General features: G+C 31.3%; 1 protein-coding gene across 1 annotated transcript in view; it reads right to left on the minus strand.

Annotated features, from left to right (window-relative positions):
* LOC129915263 (homeotic protein Sex combs reduced) overlaps positions 1-17,710 on the minus strand; it is a 78,741-nt gene that overhangs the window by 46,637 nt on the left and 14,394 nt on the right. Inside the window, exon 2 of the mRNA XM_055994748.1 lies at positions 6,644-7,619. Coding sequence (XP_055850723.1) covers positions 6,644-7,538 — 895 coding nt within the window. The 5' untranslated portion in view covers positions 7,539-7,619. The remainder of the gene's footprint in view (positions 1-6,643; positions 7,620-17,710) is intronic.

The raw sequence follows: 17,710 nt of genomic DNA on the forward strand, positions 1-17,710 counted from the left end.
GCTCAAGATGAGTTTTTATCTTCGAGAAATCCAAGAAATAGTAATATAATGGGACTAAAACTGTGTTGTACTAATTTGGCACTGTCGAACATTATTTTCAAAATTTTGAGTTTTTTATTTTTCATTGAATTTGAAAAGGAAAATTCTAATCTTGAGAAAAAAAAAGTTGGCAGGTTTTTCTTATTTCTCATACTTAAATGCCTCAGTGTACCAAATTTCACGACTTATGGACATGAAAATGGTCTTTGATACCAAAAAGGACCAAATATACTACTGTGAGCCCGTGGTTCGTGAAAAACCATTTTTTGAATTAAGCAGGAACTTCACCGGAAAGTTAACATTATTTTTCTGAGATATATGTACCTATGTAAATTATTGTTCGATAAGTGCTATATAGAACTAGGTTGCAGTCGGGACGATATAAGGTGACTTTAGTTCGGAAAAAATCCTACGATTCAATGACTACGAGTTTTACCTTCCTCATAACGCTGAGGACTGATATTTCGATACAGACATAGACGATGTAGATTTTACCCAGCACATTGGAATGATACTCTTTCTTAGCCGAAATAAAATTATTAATATTTCATCATGGTTGGTTATGTTCTTTCAACCCTACATAATTTTGGTTGAAATTGACTGTGAATCATATTTTTAGAAGAAAAAAAAAAAAAAACTAATCAAATAGGTTCTCCAGTTTTCACCTGATCGAGATTTATAAAATGGGAAGATGAACTTAACTTACCTACTATCAAAATTGTTTGTATTGTTTGTAACTACAAACCTTATATATGTACCTACTTCAAAAAAAAATCACTTTTGAATAATTTTGATTAGTATCTTTTTCTGCAACTTAACTAAACCATAAAAACTCATGTCTCGAATTTAAAATTATGCACAGACGCGCAAACTGTTGTTGTTCTACGCCTCGATGATTCTCTTCTTGCAAAGAAAAAAAAAATCATCTTAAGGTTGAATTGTTAAAATTAATTAATTTTAAATTAAAAAATACAAAGAAGACATCGAACATCAAAGAATTGCATTTATCACACAATTTTATACACGACCTTTTTACAAATCTTATCATTTTTCAAAATAATTGCGATTAGCTAAAAAGTATAAAAAATTTTCGTTTTTTTTTTCAAATTTCAATTGAAAAAGAAATGGCTTTTTCTATGCCATCACTCTATACAGTTTTAAAGACTATCTGATTAATTCGATTTGGCTTTATGCCATCAAGTAGGTATACCTACCTAGAAAAGTGCTGAAGGCACATATTTACCGAATAAATTATAGAAGAAAAATGAAAAAAAAAAACTTACCTAACCGCGCGCTGTGTTAAACTATTCCTATACTCCCACAAGTTATTTATAAAAATTTGCCATAATTAGTATTTTATACCTGTCTGAATAAATTGATTACATAAGTTTACGTATTTTATAAAAAAAAAAAAAAAACATGCATAGTCTTAAAAAAAAAAATTATTTCAAAGTGTTTATGTGACTTTAACAAATATCTTTGCCGATCTTGTCAGCCGAAGGCGTATTTTTGATCGAAACGATCACGCTAATTAGGAGGTGGGTTTGGTCATACTTTATTCAAAAAAAAAAAAAACTTCTTCAAGTTTCCCTGTTTTTTATAAAAAAAAAAAAAGTATAAAACACAATCTTCAGTTCTCAGGTCGATAAAATTAATCGCTTGCAGGCAATCAAATTAATTGTGGGCTTCAATTGGTGATAGTTCAATGCATCAAGCTAATGTAGGTTGGGTCTTCCTTTTCCAATCCAGATACAGTTTTTTTTTTTTGTTAGTATTCTTTACCTTGGGGCTAAACAAGTTCTTGGTTACACGCGGAAGTTCCTTGCTCCCCTGAGTTTTTTATTTTTTGATTTATACGATGGACATTTTTTATTTTTAGGTAATAAAAGTTGCAGTCGATTCGTTTCAATAAATCTTCAGCTGCTGCCATCCGTCGCATCGCGTCAGCATCAAACTCAAGTGCTGGTTTCCATACAAAATCTCCATCACAAGCTCTCATCATCACCTTGTAGAATGTGTAGATGCAACAACAACAAGTTGCAAGTTCACCTACTTTGTGAGGTTTTTTTTTTTGTATTATTACAACTGCAATCAATCGGAAGATCATTTCATACCTCGAGCGAATAATTGAGTTTGCCAAGACCAAAGAGTGTAGGTATACAGTAGACTTTATCGAGTTATATATTATAGTATAGAGAGGTGCTTAATGTTCTTTTGAATGCGATAAGAAAGTGTGCTTCTGAGCAGAGGCATAAACCCATTAAGGATAATCTATCTTGTTGTTATTATTTTTTTTTTTTTGTTATATTGTTTGTCTATGAAATCATCGGAGTCTGGTTGAGTTTTTTTTATTTTATACTTTGACACGATGCCCTCGTTTATATGACAACTAGTTGGTAGGTATTTTTTTTTTGTTTCGGTTTCTTTTAAAGTTAAAAGAAATTAATCACAAACGCATTGTAATGTGAAGCAACATTAAATTTTAATTAAATAGCAAATGAGAAATAGGTAATTTTATATGAATTCCTGCGTTACTTTAATGCTTCGATGGAGTTTATAATTAAAAATGCAATACATGAAGGAGGTAGATATCACAAAAAATTATGTGCGTGTGGGCTTGTTTTTGTTCTTTCTTCGCCGAAGAATTTTTTTACATTTAACTAGTTTGTTAATAAATAGTATTTTATGATAGTTAGCTTTATTTTCAACAACATTGTAGTTTATGTTAATTTTTTTTTCAAGTGTAGGTCTTAACGAAATGCAATTATTTTTCTTTGCTTTGAAAAATGTATACAGTTTTTACAAGTTTATTTCCTTAAAAACAAAATTCTAGTTTTATTAACGTCACGTACAGATGCAACGATCAAAACTGTAAAACAAGGATCTATTTGAAGCGAATTTTAAGAAATAAAACAAAGTTGGAATTTATAAGCTGAATATAGCTTTTCTTTCTGTTAACGTATTACCTCAATTGCCTCCCTTTTTTCTTGATAATTTTAATAACGTACAACTTTCAAATGCATGACATTAGTTTGAGGTTTCGTTTAAAAATCTTAGTTGTTACTTCTTTAATTTTTTTTACAGCGGTAGCAAATTTCACATCAATATAAAAAAGTTAAATTAAATCGGTCACTGCGGCGTATGTGTAACCTTTTTTGAATCATTTTTGTAAGATAAGAAAAATGTTTTTTTTTTGGTAACAAAAGTATGTTACCAATTAGCTTTTATGCAAAACTGACCATTAACTTTCGGTGTTAAAGTCCTATTCATTGATAGGTGTACACTTAAAAACGGCTTCAAGAACAGGGCTTTTTGTTTTTTTGTTGCTTTGTTGTATCTATTCTTTTGTGGGTTTTGAGGTGCTAATAAAATCTTCTTCTATAAAGAAAAGTCTACTCAACTGACTTCGTTTTAATTTTTTATTGAAATAAAATAATTAAAATACAAAAAAATTGTTGGGTAAATATTGGTAAAGTGACACAAAAAAAAAACTCGAGATTTTAACCAAAACTAACATTACGACGATGGAGAAGTCCAAAAAAGTGGTTCTTGTCATGACATCCATCAGCCTCAACGGGTGAACGGATTTTTTCGAAATTTTGATGATTTTTTTTTTGTATTTCGTTGTTTTTTTTTTTGCTTTGTATTTTTTTTTTTAGAAAAAAAAAACAAACTTTTTAAGTAATTGTAATTCTCTGGAAAACGGATTTAACGATTTTGATAAAATTTAATAAAAGTAATACTTTAGTAACTCTAACAAAACTGCACTTTAAGTTGTTCTCAAAAAATACTTATAGTTAGAATATGGCATTTAAAATTTTGATCGGCTCTCCTCATATAGAATTAAACCAACTTTTTTTAAAATTAATTCCTTCAAATTTTTTTTAGATTGGAATATGACAATGCACGTAAATCTAATGGTCCTTTTGTCTACCATGAGCATTTTGACCAAAAACAAGCAAACAAATGGTGTTAGGGTATTTTACGATCCTGCATCTCATGGAACTAAAACACGAATAATCTGACTTCCCTGAAAAATGTATCATTGATTACTTAAAATCCATACCTTTACACCTACCATAGCTACATTATATGTATCTCTTAATTTTATAGTAACAAAAAAAAATATTTAACTAAAAACAAACATTTAAAGGAATTTCAATAAGCTTTCATTTACTCAACTTCAACGTATGAAGTCTTGATATAAAACTTAAACGTAAAATAAATCTAAAAATATTCAATATAAAAAAAAAAAACTTAAAAAGTAAAATGCTGCTGTTTTGTGTAAATCATTTTGTAAATATAAATCAAATCAGAAAAAATCGAAACTAAAAATAAAAACCCCAAAAAACAAACACCACACACAACCATCGCCCACTCCCTGACACACTGTTTAATTCTGATTAAATTCTGAATAATCATATCAAATAAAACAAATTATCTCTTAAATTTAAATTGAATTTTAAGATCATCTCCCTCTCATGTATCACTTAATCTTCAAGTTGAAATTTTTAAATAAGTAGAAATCTATTATTTCTTTTTTTTTTTTATTTTCATGATGTTTGTGTTTTTGTTTGCAGAAAAGTACACAAAAAAAACAAGAAAAACCAAAAATGTTAGGTATATGAAATATACCTAAACTTTGTATATAATTAATTAATTTTTTTTTTGTTATTGTTTTGCTTTTTTTTTTTGAAATTCCTTGCACATTCCAAAGAGCCATCGTGTATAGCAATTATTTGCATTGTGTTGTGAACGTGTCGGTCGATGAAATTTAGCAATCAACTATATGCGATTACTTAAATGAGATTCTTCTCTCCATATACACTCGTATAGTCCTTTTAGTACAGGAAAATCAAGAAAGTACATTTCAAGCACCCTGTCAAAACATGTAAACATCATTGAAAAATTGCTCCAGAAATCATGGAGTTGGAATGGAAACGCAAAAGATTCCATATCATTTCTGCTCCCCACTAAACAACTTATTTTTTTTTATTTTTTTGAAATTTCTATTTTCGGAATTGAATATCGATTTGTCTTGCAAAGTGTCGATGAAATAGTAGCTCTTATGAGAAACGTGACAGCATCAATGATGGACAAATTCACGACCGATATGCTTTGAATAAACAAGTGCTATAAATTAAAATTTGAAATAGCTGAGTGCAGAAGATGGAAAGATATAAATTTGTTGAAGATTGAAGTATAATATGTTGCTTTACTGAATTTATTTGTGTTTAGAAGCAATACCAGCAACATTCCTTTCCATTAACATTAGAGTAATTGCTATTCATTTTCAATTGGCATCATCATCATAGCACATATCCATTTTGTACCTATTCAATTTTTTTTTTGTCGAAAGAAAAATATAATAAATTGAACTCAATTTTGAAGGCCTTATATATTTTGAATACCTGGAAATATGAAAATAATTTGTCTATAAGGTCACTTCCAGAAAATCAATAATTAAGTACTTTTAAATTCATTGAACACATTCGTCACTTTCTAAAGTTCTCAAAGCTTAGTGAAAAAAATTAAACGCCTTGGTATTTCAAAGGAACTAAATAAATATGATTTTATATAAAATGGATACTGTGGAAATTTGTTTCGCACTCATGAAATCAGACACAAATGCAACTTTGCAAAATTTCGCAAATTCTTTGATTTTAGTTTGTAAGATGGTCAGTTAATTTAAATGTAAAGTTTTTTTTTCAAGGCTTTTTGTTGTATGTTAACTTTGCAAAATCTTTTTTTTTTTTGCAAATTTTGCATTTACGAAAAGTGATGGCAACAAAATTTCTCAAATTTTCAAAAATATATAATTTGATTTTGTTGCAAAGTTATCATATGGCAGGAATGTTCTTTTGGCATTTTAAACCTTTTATTTCTATCAGTTAAATTTAACTTGCAAACAGCACTTCGCAAATGTTTTTTTTTTTGTTTTAAATTTTAGTTCGCAATGTGATTGCTGTTAAGTCGAATTTCGTTTTGCAAATTTTGCTTTACTTTGATTAGAAAATGCGCCTAACTTGGTTTCGCAAACAATTATTTCGCAAATTTTCACAATGTTTTGCTATTTTTATGAAAATTTTAGCAATTTTTTTAAATGGCGAAACTAAAATTTTATTTCTTTCGCGAACATCCCTCTTAAATCTTAAATAAGTGTAATGAATTCGTATAAAGAAAATTGCAATGCAATATTAAATAACAATTTGCAAAACAAAATCGAACCTCATTTTGAGTGGCCGCAGTATTGCGAAAACTATCGGCAAACAAAATCATTCAAGATTCGCAGTTCCTTCTACATTTCGCAAATTGGTTGTTGTAATTAATTAGTTTGCAACATAAACTTTTTTTTTCGCAAAATACCCTACTGGATTTATTTCACCTAAAAGGATTATTGCAAACAAATTATTTTGCAAGGTACTACACACCTTATTAAGTTCGCATGTTCGCATAGTTTTTGCGAACCAGTTTTTTGACGTTTTTCACAAACATATGCGAAACCATTTTTCAAGAAACCAATATTGCATAAAGGACATTGATTTCCAGATTTATCTTAAAATTACGAATTTCAAAAACTAAAATGAAAACAATTTCTACTCACTTGTTCCTAAATGTACACGTTTCATCCATGGATATATTTGCGGAGGATTCTTCTTGCCATTGCCACTATTTTGACTACTACCAGCCTCATTGCCACTATCACTCTCCGAATCGGAGTCCCCACCACCATTTGGACTATGCATTGGAACATTTGTCGTATGACTATTGCTACTGTGATTATTATTAACATTGGACGATGTTACACCGCTGCCACCACTAACACCAACAACAGAAGCGCCCACCACACCGGCAACCACATTCTTTGCTTGCAATGATCTGGCAACACTCTCCACCACCGAACTGGGCGATAACTTCGGTGAGATATCGCGTGTCGATAGATCTTGTGGGCTTGCTATCGATTGTTGGTTATTATTGCCGGTCGGTGTTGTCGGATCGTTCGCGTATTTACAGCTGGATTGTTGCTGTTGTTGTTGTTGTTGCTGCTGTTGCGTGTGTTGCTGCTGTTGTTGTTGTTGCTGTTGTTGCTGCTGTAGGAGTAGACGCTGTGGCTGCAATTGCGTATAGTCAACCATATCGGCAGGATTTGGCTGCGCCCCCGAACTTCCACCTAAGCTATAAGCTTGATTAGCATAGTGCGCTTGTGGTGTATTGGGATAGAGATTCGGTGTGTAGGCTGCCGTCGCTGGGAAGTAGTCATTTGCGCTAGGAGTTTGTGTGGCACCACCGCCCGTGGGATTGGGAATACCACCTCCGCCGCCGCCACCACCGCCACCTCCGCTGCCAGGTCCGCTACCACTCGAACCCCCTTGACTGCTGGCTGCTGACGCAACAGGATTTGGTTGGTGGCTCTGTTGCGGATTTATTTGTTGCGGGTAACATGAGGCCAGAGAGTTAACAAACTGATAGGAGGACATGGCAAAGCAATCGGGATCCATTTTGATCGGTTTTTCACTGTAACTCTCTCCCGATCGATAGTAAGGTGGTATATATCCTGTCAATACGTCCAGTGTGATGATCTGTAGAAGAAAAAAAAAATGAGAGATTAGACTAATTTTAAAATTTAAATATAGGGGAGAAGAAAGGGGAAAAAAGATATGTAGTTGCTAAGACTTTCATTACAATAGGAAAGACCGCCTGATCGTCCCGATGTTCCTAGCACACAATCCAGGAAAAAAAAACTTATGGAACTTACTGGGAGAATTATTTTGTATAGACAACTGCTTGCCGTAGAAATCAATTGAAGAACTTTGAGAACCTTAAACAATCTCAAAAGTCTTTTAGGATTTCTACGCAATCGAAAGAAATGACCCATTGTATCTTGTAACTTTGAAGAAAGCTCTAACATACAAAAAATTATCTTCTTGGAACTTGGAACTTTTTAAAAGCTTTTTGGGACTTTTTGGTGATACTTTAGTACCCCAGTCAAGCTTAACTTCTTTAAAGAAAATTGGAAGTTATCGGTGAGCAATTGGGAGAAGGAATTTTTTGGGTCTCGTAGCGTTGGAAAGCTTTTCGGGAACTTTTGAAACATTTTATTGTTCTAGGTACATTTCTCGAAAAAAAAACTTCATGAAACCTAACATGGACCTTTGAGGAAACTCAATTTCGGGAGAAAAAACCTTTTGGACCTCATAACTTTTAAGAAAGCTCTTTAGGAGTCTCAAAAGACACTCTGGTTTTCTCAAATTTATTGAGAACTTAAGACCTTTCGAGGCCTTTCAGACCTTTAGAACTCTTGACTCTTTAGAACAATCTTTGAAAACCTTTTTGGACCTGTTTAAAAAAAAAACTCTTTAGGAACCTCAAAAGACACTCTGGTGTTCTGAAATTCATGGGTAACTTAGAACCTTTTCGTAACCCTTATGTTCCGAGTGTACGATTGGGGAGAAAAAAAAATTTAAGAACTCTTAATAACACTGTTTTAAGAACTTTTTAGGACACTCCGTAGTTCCAGGCAAGCTATTTAGAGCAAAAAACCTTCTAGAATTTGTAAGAAACCTAAGATCCTTGGCGGCTTTAAATGCTTAAGAAATAGGAGAACCTTTTGGATCACGTAGGGAAACTTTTTTGACTCAAGCCCTCGAGCCTCGACTTATAATCATAAACGAAGTATCTTTGTGAATACCTTTTGAATATGACCTTAATGCTTATAAAGGGATCTAGGATTAAAAAAATTTAAAACCACTTATAACAGAGGTTATTAAACGATTTTTTTTTTCAATGTACTCAACAAAACTTAATAACTTCTTCGTCACGACAAATTAAATTGATCTTCAGGAAATTCTGTTTTGCATACAAAATAATTAAAGGCCGCCCAAAAAAAAAAATCCTTAACTGGTAAATCTTGGAAGCAACTTGATATTAATTTTGTTTTTTCCCAAAATTCCCTTAAAAAAAAACTCTGCATTCTTTTCCCCCAAAATCACTGTCCTAAATACACGAAGGCACCTACCTATAAAACTCTCAAAATAACAGTTTAAAGTTGATTTCATTCAATGTGTGGACTATATAATTTTCACTCATGCAACCACGAGTTGAAGTTTGCTAAAGAATTTATGGGAACTACTCTTCTGGGGCTTAATTTACTTCCTTTAATCGAAAATCCATAAAGTTGTTTTGTTTCTGTTTGAGCTTGTAACAAAATGAACGAATACCAACACACACCTCCTCTATGTTCAACAATATGCACTCTGCACACCTTCGACTCCTCAACTTGTTCTCTCTGCGAGACTTCATTCACGAAACATATAATTTCAAACCACTGGGCAATTTAGCCCTTTAGCATGTTTAAAAAAAAATACAAAAAAAAAAAAAACTTAAAAACCTTTAAAAAATAAACAAAATAAGATCCAGAAACTTGCCTTTGGAGGAATATGTTTTCTTTCTTTTTGTTCTTCAAAGTTAAAACAGGAAATCTATACCAAAAGAAAAGAGAGATAAGGATTCCTGGAGAACGTACCTACACTTTTGTGTACCCTTGTGAAGCCTGAAGGATCAGGCATTAACCTCAAAAAAAAACCGTTTGACCCCTTTCGTCGGTTGTTCCCCGCACTCTTGACAATTTAAATTACATTTCTCCTATAAAAAGGTTATAGCATACATTTAAGCCCCTTTCGTTGTCCTTGTTCCTTCGATTGTTTTAGGCTAAAAAGAGATGAGAAACCGGCCGGCATGCATTGAAAATAACAAACTTGCATCAACATAAGACCAACATTGTGGAATGTTGTAAGCTATTTATCTCGATACGGTTCTAGAGAGGAACCTACCTACACAGAAAATACCTACCAAAGACTGCGAAAGAAGTTGTATAAGAGCGACGACAACGAAGACGACGGACACGGAACGCAGTTATGTGCATTTTTATCGATTAATTTATCCGGAATGGCCGAGAAAATCAATATAAGAAGAAGTGTTAGGAGCTCCTTTATAGTGTGGTCGCCACTCAGCTTACCAAAATATAATAGCCAATGGCGAAGGTGGTGGCAAGTGGAAAAGGCCCAGAATTGTATGAACGTTGTTTAAGTTGTCCTGTGTTGGTTAAATTGTTTTTGGTGCTCGCCTTGTGTTTTGGTGTTGTGTTTTTTTTTTTTTATTTTTTAAGTGTCAGAAGGGTCCTTGACCGAAGGAGGAGTTTTCGAAATAATTTAACGGGAATTTCGATTGGATTTTTATTTCGCTCGTTTAACTAAGTTATGTATGGTATATATGCAGCAGCAGTAGGTAATGTGTAATTTTGTTTACACCTTAATGAGTTTTTAAATGACTGCCCGCTATCTAGATTGTTTGAATTTTTGCTTCCAGGAGTTTATTTTTTTGTTGGGAGGACATTAATGGATATTGGGTGCTTTTCTGTTGATTGAATCGAATAAAAAATGATTTAAAAATCATCGGATTTCTGTCAAAAGTATAATAAAAAATTTAATTTAGTGTAAATGCTGTAAATATTCTAAAAAATCCTTTGAGAAGTCCAATACGCCGAACCTGTTTAAAGTCGTTGATAAAGCTGATGAAACAGGCTCCAGGTTTAGGTTACCAGTTTTGTTGCAAACCACTATTGATAAACTGCTCAAATATCTAACCAGATCACTATGGATATCAAATCAGGGTCTATTATTACCCTTTTCTAATCATTCCAGCGAATTCTACCTGATATATCCAAATTGAGGACTAAGAGCTTAATGTGACTGACAAAAATCCGCTCCAAGACCTTGTTAATTAATCGAAAAAAGGGTACACTGACCCTTAAAAAAAAAAACGTTTCATTAAATTTTAGGTGGTGGAGTCAATTTAAGATGTTTAATGTTCCAGTGATCTAGAATCCTGAGTCCAATTTTTCTGAAAATATACTATACCTACTAAAATGCTTAGTCATTTATTTAGCGACCAAACAAATCTGGTACAACTAGATTTGAAATATGGATTGCTGCACGATGTCTCTCAGTAGAACCCGAATTATATAGTTGTCTCAATTTTTTAAACACCGCAAGGCTCAAAAGAACGAAAAAATCTCAAAAAGATGCTTAAATCAACAAAAAAACACATCAGCTGAAAAAATTACCCGAAAAAGTCATTAAAAACTGCTAAAAAAAGAGCTATAATATCTAACTTGCAAAACTATTGAACTAGGAATGTTATAAATAGTTAAAAGACGTTGTTCATATCCTCTAAGAAAACAACCTAACCTTTATGGTCTAAGAGCAACTTTTTAGCCAGCACTAACTAGTCTGCTAGTCTCCTAGTCACGGTGAAATAGATCAACAATAGACCAAACCATCACACTGAGTCAAATCCTAGAAAAACCCTAGAATTTCGAAATAAAATCGGAATTAAATGTCATCAGCAGGTCAATATGACGATTACTGATCTTGGGGTCCATAAAAACTAATAAAGGTCGAAAGAATTTTAATTCCGAAAGAAAAAGCTACCAGTACCAGTACCAGTACGTAAAAATTCAATTTTCCTGCTTATTATCCATTTTTGCAATCGCTAGAAGACAAAACTGGCTCACCAAGAATTAGTTGATCTTCTCCCAGATCGCTGAATAAATGAAATACTTGACTGAAGACCTCGAATTTTCTCGTTTAAAACAAAATTTACCATGTTTTGGAAGGAATGGCTTCCATGTTCCATGTTACAAGCTGTTCTAGGACGCTATTCCATAATATTACTTGTTTGTAATAGATCCAACAAAGTGGTTCATATTTGCAAAGTTCCTGAAAATTGACTATGAGGAAGTAGAAGCTCATAGAAAATGAAAGATTAATCTCTTTTTGATATTCGTTGGCTAATCAAAGTCAATAATTTACCGTCCGATTTACGCCAAAATCTTGCAAAAATAAACAACAACGACACTGAGGGAAAAAAACGCAACGTAAAATGTAAAATGTTCAACGTTGTTTTAATGTTGAAAAAATTAACCTTAAACTTCTTCAAAATAAAATTGAAACAACAACGTAAGAATTTTTTTTATTTTTGTCGGACTTCAGCTTTTGTTGCATTTTATCACTCTAATTTTCAACAGTGAGATAGCACGTTGGTAAAGCATTCGCCTAATAACCTAAGAGTTGTAGGTTCGATCCCCAGCGGCTGCCCATTTTTCTTTTTTTTTAATAAATTGATGCTTTTTTTTTTTAAGTAAAAACAACTTTGGTTTAAACATGTTTTATAGCGGTAAACCACTTTAAACAAACGATGTTCTACTTTGATTTTAAAATTTTCGTCTTCAACGCAAAATCATTCCGAAAAATAGTTGAATCAACGTGGTTTTCATTGATTTTAAGTTGTTTTTTCCCTCAGTGGAATCTGTACCTATACGTTTTTAAATGACATCGTACATTTTTTTTATAGTTCAAGTTCAAAATTTTCAAAATTAATATGAACTTTTGTATAGATAGCCCAATCAACATTATTCAAAGGTTCTTTTAAACTTCTCAATTCAATTTTTATATAAAAAACCCAAGCCGGAAATCATTTTCAATTACAATAACACAACAAAAAAAAACTAATTGAATTTCTTACGCATTATAAAAATTTAAACACATATTGAATTATCTTGAGGGCATTTTAAAATTTAAGACCCATGTTGTAGTTGTATGTATGATGTATAGATACACTCTGTGCAGACACCATCATTGTGCATGAAAAACAAGCAAAACAAGCTCATACTATATAATTTTCATCGGATGCTTGAATGCAATGAACTATACAATCTTTCTTTAGATATCTTTACACTATACTGGCAAAGCTTTAAGGTTTTCATTGTAATAATAATAGTAATCGAGAAGTAATGCGATTGAGGAAAACGGAAGAGTATTAAAGTTGAACTTCAAAGTGAACACAGTTTTTATACCTATTGCGAAAAGAATTTCAACTTATTATTTTTTTTTTCTGAAGACAATTAAAAATTAAAAGTTGAATCTTCGCAGAAAATTGTAAGGTCCCATTTCATGGTTTTTTTGACAAGTTCAAAGTGGTATTAAGTTTATGCGCCATTCAGCAAAAAAAAAAGGTAATATTGGAGGTACAACAAAGTTGAAGAAGTTATCAGATATTCATGAGAATATATGTCTGTCTTTTCATACAAAGGTGTGTTTTTTTTTTCTTTTCAAATCATATTAGAGAGATATCACATCACATTAGCATCATCTTTTGCGTTGGATGGCTTGTTCTTTTGTTCAGACCACTAAAATGATTAAATTTCAAACTTTGAACAAGGTTGCTTCTATTCAGAAAAAAAAAAACAAACAAATTTGATTGTAACTGTATATTGTGCTAAAAAATCAGTAGTGACATACTAAACTGGCAAAATTTTACTATTGTAGGTAATATTGGGCTTATGACATATTGACCTTCTTTTTTTTTCTTTTGGATTTTGTTGAAAGCTGAAACTTATATTCTTTGAAGGTTCATACATAATATAATTTCAAAGCTGAAATGCATAAGGCAGCAGCAACATTGTGTAATGATTCGCAACATTGTAAAGGCAAGAGTAAGTAAAAGAAGAAATCTAATACTATGTTGGCATTGGTACACCAACGTACCTACAGCCTACACTATACTTACGGTGACCATCCGTCCCGGTCTACCCGGGACTGTCCCGTATTTCTATAGCTTTTCCCGGGTCTTTATTTAAAAACCCGGAAACTATAAGTGTCCCGTATTTTGAAATTTGTCCCGTGATTGTCCCGTATTTGCAAATTCCCTGATTTTTTATTCAAAATTCAAATAAAAGTTTTTCTTATTTCCCAGATAAAAGCATTAATCAATTGTTTAGTTCCAGCTTGAATAGCTACCAAAGGAAAAGTTTTTTTTTTTTAATAATGAACAACATATATAGAAGATTTAAGAAGAACCTAGCAAAATTTTAAAACTTTTAAGAGCATGTTAAAAGTTGAATTAAAGATTACACAATTTCAAAATCGATTTAAATAAAATTAAAATGTTAAAAACAAGCTCCCACGATTTTGAATAAAAAATATTTTTTAGAAGCTATTTACAGTATCTATTATAAAAATGTTCTCAAAATCATTGAAGAAATCTAGACCTCAAATAAGGAATAATTTTGAAAAGTCATTTTAAAAAAAATTATTTTTTTTTTTTGAAAAATCAATTTTTTCAAAACAATCTAACGAATTTTTAACTGTCCCGACTTTCGCTCCTAGAAATATGGTCACCGTAACTATACTATACATTATTAAAATTTGTTTTTAAACTTGAAGGTGTTCAAGTTTACGCATTAAGGCAAAATTAGGTACATTGTATCACTTGGAAAATTTTTGTTTTAGACAGAAATTTTAATTTCAACAAGACTATGTAAAAATTCTATTTAAAATTGTTATACTTTAAACTCAAAACTCAGAATTAAAATAAGGTGTTACGAAAACTTCTGATACGCAAAGGAGACGTTGTCATTGAAGATTTCCTCCTGTCAAAAAAAAAAAAAAGTAGTTATACCTTTAGCACGATTATGTTGAACTTTCTGTTTGTATCAGAGACCAGAAATAACATTCAACCTTTATTTTCAATTGGTTTCTCTCTAAGAGTTACCACATTACTTTAAATAGTTTCGGTTAATTGAGATTTATTTTTAAAAATGAAAAATAAAGGTTATCGGTTGAGATTTATAATTTTTTATTTTTTTAAATATCTCTCAATGGTTGAGATTTTTACAAAAAAAAATAAATGGAAAAGATCAACCTTTAACCGTTTTCCCTGAAAATAAATCAAAAGTGGTCAATTCAAAGGAAAATGTCGAATTTGTCAAGAATGTCTTTATATTGCAAAAATAAATATGAAAAGGATCTTTTTTCTATAAGTTTATGTATTTAATAATGTATGAACTAAATAGATTCTCAAAGTTCTTTAGACCCAAGATTATTATCTCTTTTCGTTTAGAGTAAAATCTAAAGACGAAAATGTGTTTTCCACTGTGATTTGAGTCGCTGGGACGACAAGCATAACCAATGCATAATTTCGATTATTTCAGGAGACCGATGTTCTAATATCTAGGTCAAAGCGTTCAGCTTGTAGAAGCGTTTTCGCCCCTCCAACTTCAAACGGCTATATCTCGGAATTTTGAAAAAAAAAAAATGAAAAAAATTTGTTGATGCCAAAAGGTATCAACCTAACCTACATTTGGGTACAACTCACATCCCTGTAGGTGTACGCGTTCTCAAACCTGGAGAACTTAAAGGTAAAAAAAAATTAAGCCCGATTCTGAAAAAATAGGCATGATGTGGCGGTTTCACATGAAAGATGAATTTTTAAAAATCTGAAAATGTGCAAAGCGTAGGCCTATGACACAAGCTATCATTTGACATAACTCCCAAAAATTGCTCTCAAGCGGCTTAGCTTCCAGGAGCGTTCAAAGATTCGAGGGATTTTTCGAAAAAAAATTTACCCCGCGATTTTCTCGGAATTTTGAAAAAAAAAATCCAAAAATCCGATTATACCACTATCGGGTAGCTGAGAATATAAGTTTTCATATGGCACCACTCCCATGTACATATATAGGAATTGATACATTTTCAGATGAGATTTATTTTTTTCTCTCAGCGATAAATCTCACTGGTTGACCGAAACATAAAAAAATACAAAATAAAGGTTTCTCTCAGACCTTGACCGAAATTTTTCTTTTTTAAAAATAAAGGTTATTTTATGACCTTTATTGAAAATGGCGATAAATAAGAGTTATTAAGGAACCTTTCAAAAGATTGAGATTTATTTCTGATCTCTGGTTTGTATATTTAAGACCATAAGATTCACATTTTTTCGATATTATCGATTATTTTGAATCGGAACAAATACAACATTGTTAGAAGAAAATTAAATAAATCTTCGCATATTTACCTATAAATTAATTTTGAACTTAAACTGGACCTCCGATGACAGATTTAAATTGTATTAAGTACAAATACGTAATAATTAAAATGAAAAAAAAAAAAAACAAACAAGTAAATTGCAATAAATTAAAATTTTGTCGTTTTTGCGCTCGATAAACAAATTGTTAATAAGTATAACACGCTTCAGCGCAATAATTAAAATCGCAGCTTGTTTTTATTTCAAGTTTAATTGATTATTCTAAGCGATGATGCAAATGGCTTTAGAAATTTCTTTTAATTGTATACAATTTACAAAAGTCATACCTTGTTTCATGAGAGAGAGTATATATTTCAAAAGTAAGAATGTTTCGCATGCAAACACATTTCAACGCGTTTTTTTAATAAGAATTTCTATATTTTAGTCGGCTCAACCCTTTCGACTTATATTTTTTGTTTGTTTCTTTAAAAGGGTTGGAATAATATTTATTTGACAAATGCCATTTTTACCTACTTTGTCATTCAAAAAAATATTTATGTGTGTAAATTTCTATTTATATACATACCCAGATATGTAGGTACATGAGGTACCTATATTAGTTATAACTTTTGTATATGTTTTCTGTTCATTTGTTTCGGTTTCTATGGGAAAGGAATTCGTTTTCATTTTTGTGTTTTTTTTTGTTATATTTTGTTTTTTTTTTGCTTCTCTTGTATACGTCTTGAAACTAATTCATCAACATAACAAATGTCATGATAGCTATCCGAGTTTTTGCCGGAATCACGAAATACACGCGATTTCTTTTCGGAAAATAAAAATAAAAAAAAAAACGAAAAAAAAACAAATACAATATGAGGCACCAGCACCACGACACAAGGAAAATCTTGAACTCTTTGTACAATTGTGCTGATTAAGCATGGAATAACTTAGTTGTTGGTACAATTGGTGTCGGCTTTTGACAAAAATTTGCTTTTAAGTTTTTTAGACACACAAGAAAAGTAGATAGATGAATTATAATAAATAAATAGATATCTACTCGTCGTATATATACTTCGAATAAGAATTGTTTTTGAGTTTACTTGTGAAAAAAAGTTGTACCTATTTGTTGTGGAAACTTTTAACAACTTAAATAGAGAAGACGTACTGGTTATAAAGTGGAAGAAAATCAAAGTTAAATTTAGAATTTTAATAAACGAACCCATACCAATAAATGACTCTCTGCAAACATTGAAATTCAGCTATTAGTTATAAATTTTCCAAGTAAAAATCTTATACCTACAATTTTTTTTCTATATGGCTTACGAAAAAATCATTATTGGTAACATCAAAATGTCAACTCCATTTGGCTGTTATTTTGTTTGTCCGCCATCTTTATTTACTCCAAACTATTTTGTCTGTAGGGGAATGTGGCCTAAAATGGCCCCCCTAAGGAAAATGTTCCATACCTCAAAAAAAAAAGTAACATTCAAACTTAAATGGTATATACTTTTCAAAGTTTAATATATTACTCTCACATTTTTTTACTTTGCGAGTTTTAAAAAATTCCTAAAAGTATTTAATTTTTTTTAATTTTTTACCGACTTCCAAAAAGGAGGAGGTATTCAATTCGTCTGTATTTTTTTTTTTTTTTTTTTTTTTTTTTTTTTTATGTTTGTTACCGCATAACTTTGGACTGAGTGAACCAATTTTGATAATTCTTTTTGTATTGGATAGCTGGTGGCTGCAGTGTGGTCCCATTTTAATTTCGTTCACTTTTTTTCATAGGAACTATTTTAAAAACCATAAAACC

This window comes from Episyrphus balteatus, chromosome 3, assembly GCF_945859705.1.
Source record: "Episyrphus balteatus chromosome 3, idEpiBalt1.1, whole genome shotgun sequence".
Classification (NCBI taxonomy): Eukaryota; Metazoa; Arthropoda; class Insecta; order Diptera; family Syrphidae; genus Episyrphus; species Episyrphus balteatus.